We start from the raw sequence: 10,703 nt of genomic DNA on the forward strand, positions 1-10,703 counted from the left end.
TTAGAACGAGCCGTTTTAGGTAGGCGTGGCTGACTCTTAACTTTTATAAAGAATATCTCTTTGGATTTGAGACTTTAGTCTTTGCAACTTTACAGATCTTCTTTATGCACCAAGAGCTTGTAACACTCCAAAGAGAAAGGAAAAATTTAAATTGCATCATATGACCCCTTTAATATAACTATTAGTTTCCACTCTATATCTCCCAATAATGTCTTGCAAAGATGCTATTTCAATTTATCATCAAAGCTCTGTCATGTTCATTCATTCATTTTAAGAGATGAACAATTAACAAATGATTAAGAACAAATAAATGTTCCTCAGATGTTCCTGTGATACATTTTAACATGATTTTTCTAACTATTTATGTATGGATAATCTAGTTCACCTAATTTGCTTCCGTCCAGTAAAATGTTTGTCTTGAAATATTACTAATAATATAAAAGTTACTCTTACGTTTACTTACGTAATCAGAAAATATTTCATTGATCCTGTTATTGTCCCCTAAAGAGAGTACTAAAAGGCCTTTTACTTGCTAAAAAAAGTATAAACTATCAATTAGACAGACAACATGTAGTAGATGTGTACAACAGGTTTTTCAGCAAAGTTTTGATCATGTTGATAAATTAGAGGACTAAATGGGTTAATTTTAAATAATGATAAGCTCTATTTAAATACATCATGTAGGTAAGACTTTACTAAACTAAGACCATTCAAAATTTAAAGATAAAATTAACCACAGTTACAGTTTAGCAGTAAAAGTACATCGTTCTTAAGGAGGACATCGTAGTCTCGTTTACACCAGACTGTGTGCAGTTGTAACCAGCCATATGCTTTTTTGTGTAAATGCAGCCAATATGTCACAAATTCTTCAGATCCATGTGTACTAGAGAGTTGACTTTAATTAACATCCCCTTATTTCAGCAAAGAGAACGACAACACTCACTTCCTGTTCGAGTGCTAAGGCATTGCAGAAGTGCACATTTAATCACTTCATTAATCAATCACTTTGGACACCTCCGTGAATGATTCCGTGACACAAAGTGGCAATAAAGAAACTCTTTTGGATCAGACAATATGTCTGTGGAACTGTAATAAATGCCATTGTCATAAGGCATACTCATTTGAGTTCAATAATAGATCATATAATTAATTTCAAAGTAACCATGCTGTCATCATCTCCAGCACAAAGCACTACCGCACACATACACATTAGATGCTGTGCCTGCTTAGATAGAAATAGAAAACGTGCCTGCTTTATCATTCTGTACCCATGCATGGGCGAACAGGGTCTAGATTGTAGTATTCATTTATCCTAAAGAGTGACACATTGATATGGAAGTGTCAAATGCACATGGAGAAAAGTTCCTAAGCTTCGAAAAGAATAGAGAATAGTGTTGATTTCATTTTTAGCATTTTTATTGTTTTGTGTGTGTGCTTTATTGTCAAGCTCAGCAGGTCAAACTATTCATTTTGATGTTTAAAGATCACTACATTCATTCTAAGTTTATTTTAGTACAGTTTATCAGACAGATCTAATAGTTACTCCCATTTGATACTCATCACACATCAACATAACATTGCAAATATTTTCTTAAAGCCACTTGGTCATTTTAAATGGTCAGAATGTACGCCGGCAAGTTATCAGTGCTGCAGTATTTGAGGTCGAGCGAGAACATATTTATACTTTTACTCGACTGGATTGTGGAATACGATTTGTTACTAAGGCCTCTCAAGTCCTGTCAAAAAGTCACTTATAATATTTATATTTGTCACTTTTGATGTTTTGATTGGGTTAAACCAATGGTTCTCAATTTAAACTATACAAAAACTTGTAAAATGTTTTGTTTTTTTAAAGCATTTCTTGAAAATCTTAACTTATTCAGCTTTATGCGGCATTTTCTGATGAATAATAAAGTTGTATTGGTACTTAACCTACAACATTCAATATTCTGTTATTTTGCTTTATGCTTTTCTTTATACATAGCATTTAACTTTTATGAAATGGATTTTCAAATGAATAAATAAAAGCTGAGACTGAATTTTTTTTAGGAGAAATATAAAATGGATCATTCAAAAGTCAAAAAGTCAAAGGTTGTCATTTACTTATTCTCATGTCTTTCGGAAAACACTGAATCGTTGGACTATGTTGGTAACAAAACAATAGTTTTTGGGAAACGCACACCTGGTTATCCCCACATAGTGAAATCTCATTGGTCTAAAATCCCCTTTTTCATAACCATATTAAAGGGGTCATATGATGCGATTTCAAGTTTTCCTTTCTCTTTGGAGTGTTACAAGCTGATTGTGCATAGATAAGATCCCTGAAGTTGCAAAGACTAAAGTCTCAAAACCAAAGAGGTATTCATCAAAGTTAAGACTCTGCCACGCCCCCCTAAAACGGCTCATTCTAACACGCCCCCACATATCTACCCCACTAATGTCAACATATTCTGTTACACCAAATACGCCAAATAATAATCTTTAAAAAAGCATCATATGACCCCTTTAAACATCTTTTTGTTTTTTTTTACTGGTTAATTGTGTGACGTCTCACGACAGTTTCTTGGCTTGAAATTGACCTTGGACTCGTCTAAGACCAGATCTACTCTTGTCTCAACAACAAAACTGATGTTTATTGTTACATTTATTAGGTCTGTGCAACTAATTAATATGTTAAATCACATTATTCTACAGCACATGCCAAACTGACCTCAAGCGGAATTATACATCGCTTAATGTAGTTTCACTGCTGATCCATTAAACATTTGTTACTGTAAGTTAAACCTGATACTGACGTCGAATGGAGTCATTTGCACAGTAATTGGCTCATGATGACCCACCAACATAACAAGGCCAGCCAGAGGCAAAGGCACCCTGATCTCCATGGTGACAGCAGGCCAAAGGGAGTGACCAGCAGACGTCCTAGTTTGAGGAAGCAAGAGACGGGCAATTAAAACTTGCAAATACTCTCTCTGGAGAAGTTAATGAAAAACGTTTTAATGCTAGTAAAGTGTGCAATGCTAAAATCTAACAGCATTCACCATGTAGTGCTGGTTTACACTCTTGCACTCAACTGACTAAAGTGGGCATACTTTCAAAACAAATAAATAAATGAATAATGAAATTGTGTTGTACACAATAGCACACATGGCTGCAGTTTACGTTAATTGTCTTCGCCAAAGGAAGCAAAGCAGGAGAGCTTTGTGTGTTCAGAGCAGGGGGTTGTCATTCCATTTAATGACTGGAACTCCAGCTGCAGGGCTCTCATTACGTAAATGCTAGTCACGCTGCTCTATGCTGAAATAAAAAGGGCCTTTAGAAGGCTAGGATGGTGGTGCTGGGAAATTGTCAGACCACCCCAAACTCTGGGTCTGGGGCTCACAAATGTACTTATACAGAGATGTCAGGAAACAATATATGTGGAAGTACTTTGAATGTATCTGTGTAAACATTGCTGGCATTATTGTACATGACTTACACTCAAATAAACACAAACAAACAGTGCAATAGAAATCTGTAAAATTAATTCAGGAAAGCACCAGCTTAGACCAGCATGAATTTCCATATAAGAATTTTAAGCCAGTTAACTTAATTGCTTGGTAGAGACGTGCCAAAAATAAGCCCATTTGGGTCATTATGCACTATATAGCAGTTATTATATGTAAATGTGTCATTACTATCTACATTTTAATATCTGACCATCATTTTCCTTGCTGGTTAAAAGCAGCTTAAGGCAGCTGTATGGTTGATGGTATATAGCTGGTCCAAACTAGTTTACCAGTTAATAGAGTACTAGTATACCACTGGACTACTCTGAGTTTTAATACACTTCAGTATATCCATTGACCATGTATGGTTATATATTGATACATATAAAAAATTTTTTTTTTAAACAAATTAGGGTTTAAAGTCATGGCAATATGGTGGATGGCAATGAGATTTTACAAATGTAAATCTATAAAATATATAAACAAAAATACAAATATATGGATATATATCACAAAACTATTTTCCTCATAGTTGTGACATATATTGGTCATACAAGTTCAATATACTGTATATTTACTGTGTATATTTATACACTGTACCATATTTTATCATGCATACATTTATATATTGTATTGTATTGTTACATTTTAATACGAAAAGTGGCGATTACGTATTGTTCTGTATATTTTCAACATCCGTTAAATAAGTTATTGATTATTCAAATATATAGAATTATTTATTTAGTTGTTAGTTCGTTAGTTAGTTAGTTAGTGAAAACACCATTTACATGTGGACAAAATGCAGACAAAACTCATAAAAGTTAAACATTTTCAGAAATTATGGTGGATTTTGGGGGAAATATCAGATAAACCCGTTCTTAAACAGTGTGTACAAATAAATGAAACTGTGATTTGCCATTTTAGATGTCAGTCACTTGATCTCCTTCTAAGTTTGTTTGCTGTTTAGCCAAAGATCTTTCTGTCAAACAAACCAAGATTTTTCTCGCTCCAATATGAAACACTAAAATAACACATTAATGACATTTGTTGCTGTTCCATTTAGTCGTTTGAATATTTACAATAATACAAAAGTGTGATATGGACCATTTCACTTGATGTCAGTTAAATGAACAGTTATTATTGCTTCTCTGTAATAGTCACATTTTATGACCTACACGTTTAACAGAAAGCTGCTGTTCAACTATGCAGTTCTGTGACCAGGTCACCTCCAATATTTCCTTGAAATGCTTTCCTGTAATGAACAACATGATGTCTCATCTAGGGAGTACCAGACCGGAGGCGTTAACCAACAAAACAACTACCACACACATCTGACCACCTCTACACTGGCAAGTACAAACAATTAAGCAGAAAGTGGAGTAGCATCTCTGATCCTTGACACAGCACGACTTTCTGACATCACAGAGACCTGTCAAAACATTAGCTGCAGACTTGCTCAACCCCCGCTTCAGATTGTTGACATTTTGTACACTCCGTTGCTGCCTAACTAGACAAAGTTTGGCTTCGTTGGTTTGAGAAAATCCACTTCTTCAAAGCAAAGAGCAACCTGACAAGCTTACATTCATCTCTGTCTCTGTCTTTTCTCTCGTTTGTGTGTGTTGGGGAGGGATGATGTTGAACAAGCCTAGCGTTTCATTGACACGTTGACTGTTTTTGAGATGAAAGATGGGATTCCAAGAGATTTCTTTATTTGAAGATGCCAGGTCAGGCTAATAGGAAGCTGAAATGTTATGGGTCAAAATTTGAGTTGAAAGCCGAAATTTGTTACAGTGCAATGGGACGCCATTTGGGTAAACCCATTGCGAAATCAAGTTAGCTTAAAGATAACTGTATTATTACAATGTTGTTTCGTTATAGGCCTCTGTCATCTGTTGAGCAATCAAACTCCCTTCTGAAATGTAAATATGATGTGGGAATATCTCAAATCTGGCTTTAAATGAAATGGAGCAAACATTCAGAATCAGAAAGAGCTTTGTTGCCAAGTGTGTTTACACACACAAGGAATTCGTCTTGGTGTCAGGAGCTTCCAGTACAAAAAGTACAGACATAGTGCAGACATACACACAATTTAAGGTAATAAAACACTAATAATAAAGAGAATAGACAATAAATTTAAATAATAATAATAATAACAACAACAACAACAACATAGTAATAAAATATAGAGAAAAATAAAATATCAGTAGACAGAATTGTGGATGTGCATATGTGCTATTTACAGATGAAAAGTTTTGATGAGTTAAGTTTGATTCGAGTTATTTACAAATGTACAGTCCCAAGATGTGTTATGTTTTGCTGTCTTATGGCTAAACGACAAAACTGGTGTTAGCAAGATCTTACAGGTATCCTGCAGAATCCTAGCCACAATTGTGAAAAAGCAGTGTACTTAACAGTATTGAATGTGGACTTGTAGTGTGCTTCAAATTTTCTCATGACTATGTTTCTTAACACACTAAAAAGTGCATTTTGTAACATCAAATTAAATGTTTTTCATGTTTGTGAAAAAAATACATTTTAAATCATTATGTTTTAATAATCTTTAAAGTACACTTATTTTGATGTGTTAACTAACATTCAAAAGCACATAAAGCACTTGATTACAATTTTAACTGAAGTTTGTTACATTTAAAGTTAATACACTTTACAATTTAATGTATAACATTATATATTTAACTCAATTTTTAAATATGTTATACATTTAATATATAACAATATATTTTAAATGTACTAAATTGCAACTTCGTCATTACAAACGTAATTACAAATATATTTAAATACAAGGAATACAATTTTCAATAAAAATGACACGTATATTTTAGCTTATAAATGCTTGTCAGTACATTTGACACTTAAGTTCAACTAATTGCAGTTAATATAAATGTAAACTATCATACATTTTCATTTAATTGGAAATAACATGCAATTAAGTGTTCGAAAAGAGTTCACATTTAAGTATATATTTTACAGTTGATTGCTTCCATAATAAGCACTCTATTTAAAAGTGTGCTAAAGTGTACTTCTTTTTCACAGGGGCACTTTTCAAAATGTTGCACGCAATTGTGACATCTTGATCTAGCTAATCATAAGAGTGTTTCTTAGCCAGTTTGTATTATGTTCTAGGCTAAGCTTACTCACTGAAAAAACACACACACACACACACACACACACACACAAATGACTTTTTTTCAGCTTATAAAATGCAGTGGTTACATAACACTGGCACTGGATATGTTTTACAGCCTTTTGACTTTAAGTTTTTAAGGATAGTTGCTTTTAGAAATATAAAGTTGCTTAATAAAAATAATAAATAAACACTATGAAACTGAGTCAGGCTCTGAAACTTGATGACATTGATTTCTCATTCTGGAAGCTTGCACTGGAAGCTCTTACATCCATCATGTTAGAAAAAATTACTTTTACAGAATGGAAGAATAACTATGCCTCTGCGCTGCCCTATGCAGTAGCCAAATAATTTAGGCCAAGTATGAATATGGATTGAAGAAGTCAAGCCAAAATATTACAATTAGTTGTCTGGTCATTTCATGCGGTTGTAGCAGTTTTTGGCACATAGCATTAGTTCTTTAGTTCATGCAGTCCCCATTACCAGTGCTGTCATTTAAATTCACTGGACCCGGGACAAAATTTTTATGGATAGGACTAATGAATAGATTATACCATAGAGAACCTTAGTGGGACCCTGGCTGTCCCCCCATAGATAATATGCCCTGCATGTTACCTTGTATATATAATGCTAGAGTATTAAAGGACAATCTAAGATCTATATCTATAAATCTATATCAATTATCTTTGTCACGAGTCTCTGATTGCCTGGCAAATTAAAGATGTATATTTATTGCAAATTATGCAAACTAGTTTTAGCATAGACTCAAAATTTACAAGCAACTTGCATGTCACCCAAACTGAAACAACATAAGTAACATTCTTATAATCTGAGCAGATTTAAAAAAGCTCGTCCTGCAAGCTCCTGTGCAGTTTCATTCATTGATGTGAAATCTGCCAATATCTGTGTTGTTATTAGAATTGAAGGTCAGAACCTTTATTGATTAGGGTTCTGTGCTGTGCAGCATGAAATCTCTCTCAAAAACAAAAGTGAAAGATTTTTCAGATCATTTCAGATTTTCTTAATAGCAATAAGAAACATTAATGGCCCTCAAGTCATGCATTTTTGAATGTTCAGTTAATTTTAAATTGTATACCAAGGAATCTGACAAAACAGCAGTAAAACTACAGTAGTCTTTAGAGTTACTGAAATTAAGTTTCATAATGTATGACGAATCACAGAGATATGCAGTTAGGCACTATGAAATGCACTATAAATCTTGTTATCAATATAATCTTTTGTAGTATTTACCTTTATAAAACAACCAGGCTTTTGAAGACAACAATAATGACTACAGTATAAACAAGACGTGTTCATAATCAGATATACACCAAAGTAATCACCAAAGTAAAAAGTTTAATCGCTATATATGGCAAACGGTGCTGGGTAGATTACTTACAAATGTACTTGTTAATATAATAATAATTTATTTTGGTAATATAATCGGACTACTTTTTGATTACTTTGATTACATTTGACCTAACTTGTTTATCACATTGATTTAAATAGGAATACAAAGAGAGAGGAAGTATAATCTGTTCATTGTTATTAACAACATAAAGTGCATTAAACATTACATTACATCAAGGTTTCTCAAACTGGGGTTCGTGAAGAACTTACACGGGGTTCATGAGTTTAATGAAAAGATTACAATTAATTGAATCATAACAAATTTGATTAAATCATTTTAAAATAACAACAATTAAAATACAACACTTACTAAAAAAGGATGAAATTTTTGTTTACCTGCATGTCATGTGACCATTAACCAACATCAGAGAACAGTGAACATGCAAATGTGTTACTTAATTATTAACATATTAACTTAAAATATCAGGGGTACTGATATATATATATATATATATATATATATATAGAGAGAGAGAGAGAGAGAGAGAGAGAGAGAGAGAGAGAGAGAGACATGGTAATACATGGTTAACTAATCAACAAGTGATTATTCAAATAAAAAATGTATGTGTTCATAGTTGATGCAGTTCTGAAATGTTGAAAAAACACTTCTTAAAATTGAAATGATTTCTGTAAATGCAGTGGTCAAATGCTGTGTGTTCTCTCAGTTTTCAATGTAATTGTAGCCACCTGACATTTGACTGGTCTTTCAATGTCCACAAAAGTGGAAGACTTTCTATATGTATATATATAAGTGGTAGGCTATTTTAGAAAGGAAAATTTAAAAGATGAAAAAGAAGAATTAGGGAGAATCAATAAACTCTGAATAATTTATTGCAATTGTGTCAATAATATGTAATCATGCAATCAATAAAAAAAAATAACTGTACTGTAGTCTGAGTACCTTAAAATGTAATATAATCTAATTACAAGTATTTAATTTTTGGATCTGATTACGTAATCCAGATTACACGTTATCAATTACTACCCAGCACTGATGGTAAAAGACAAGTAGGAATACAAAAACACACCAACAACCCTGTTTCTATTCTGCATGTGGTCATGACGGTTCCAGATATGTTTCTGCTTTTGAAACAAATGTAACGCATATGTGTTTTGGGGTGTTTCTCAGCAAGGGAGACTTTTGACTAAGGTTTGGTAATTACACTTAATAAAGCCACTGTTTGATCATGATGTGATAATCCTAATAAATGACATTTCTGATATTCCAAACTGTCACTCTTCTGAATGGTTAGCATGTCCATCGGAACTGAATATTCTATTTTTATTTATTTATTTTAGATTTTGGAAATTCAATCGTTCTTTTAAAAGCTTGGAGTGATAGTAATATCTTATATGATTGCATACTATATAACAGTATTGTGTGTCTGTGTGTTTTCATATTCAAAAAATATCCATGTCTAATGTACAGTATCACGTATAAACTTTCTCTCCAGTCCTCTGTTGTTCCTTTCCTCTCTGATTTCATATCAACCGCTAACCCGTTGTCTAGTGAATCTGTATTAACTTTCATCGCAGTACTTTCCAGCAGTTCACATTCCACCCTCAAGCTGTTATATTTCAGCACTAATCCAAAATGCACTTTCGTTCACATCTCAAAGGGTCTGATCTCCATCCGACAGAGCTTGGCAGCAGTAGATGTGTTAGTGTGTGCAGGACTGGCAGCGCTGTAGGCCGTGGGAGTTGCACGCTGGACAGCGCAGCTCTCTGATTGACTCATTGAAGCGGTTGGCCAGCATGGACAATTTGCTGCCGTGACAGAGGGAGCACGGCGCACAACCCGAACCTCCACACTGTTCACAGGAGCCTGCTTCCTGCTGCACAAACAAAGCAAGTAAACAAACCAGCAAACAAGCATGGTGCACAAGCAAGCAAAATTATGAAGCCAAGTGCACACTACAAGCCTGCAGCTTGTTGCCCCTTCATGTTTTAAAAGTAAAGTTCACCCAAATATGAAAATTCTCACATCATTTATTCATAAATGTTCCAACCCTGTTTGTATTTCCTTCTTCTGCAGAACACAAAATAAAACATTTTGAAGAGCCCTGCGGCCCAAATAGTACTGGCCCCTATTGACTGTCATTGTATGTTAAAAAACAAACAAAAAAACATTAAGGTATTTTTGTGAAAGTGACACAAGCTGGACGGATTTTGTGTGAACTAATTAAAGAAACAGAAGTGTGCTTAATTGTATTGATTGTGCGCTTGTAATGTACTTTAAATCTTAAAAGTATACGTTAAAAAAAACTGTACTCACAGATAATAAAATATTAATGAAAAAAGTCCTCTTAAGTGTACTTAAAGTACACGTTGTGCACTATATAATAATATAATATAATTATGGCAAGTTAAGTTTTTCTTTGAAGTACATATGAAATCTCTTGTACACTTATTTCAATGTGTTGACTAACATACTAAAATACATGTTAATTACATAAACTATAATTTTACCTGTAGTGTGTTATTTGATATTACATTTACATTTAATCATTTAGCAGACGCTTTTATCCAAAGCGACTTACAAATGAGGACAATAAAAGCAGTCAAAACTAACAAAAGAGCAACAATATATAAGTGCAAATGACAAGTCTCGGTTAGCCTAACGCAGTACACGTAGCAAGGTGTGTACATATATATATATATAT

At 33.5% G+C, this 10,703-nt stretch overlaps 1 protein-coding gene across 1 annotated transcript in view; it reads right to left on the reverse strand.

Moving 5' to 3' along the window:
* Positions 1-9,701: 9,701 nt before the first annotated feature.
* grxcr2 (glutaredoxin and cysteine rich domain containing 2) overlaps positions 9,702-10,703 on the reverse strand; it is a 10,444-nt gene continuing 9,442 nt past the window's right edge. The window contains exon 3 of the mRNA XM_016537051.1: positions 9,702-9,875. Coding sequence (XP_016392537.1) covers positions 9,702-9,875 — 174 coding nt within the window. The remainder of the gene's footprint in view (positions 9,876-10,703) is intronic.

This window comes from Sinocyclocheilus rhinocerous, unplaced genomic scaffold (assembly GCF_001515625.1).
Source record: "Sinocyclocheilus rhinocerous isolate Xijiao unplaced genomic scaffold, SAMN03320098_v1.1 scaffold95, whole genome shotgun sequence".
NCBI classification, from domain to species: Eukaryota; Metazoa; Chordata; class Actinopteri; order Cypriniformes; family Cyprinidae; genus Sinocyclocheilus; species Sinocyclocheilus rhinocerous.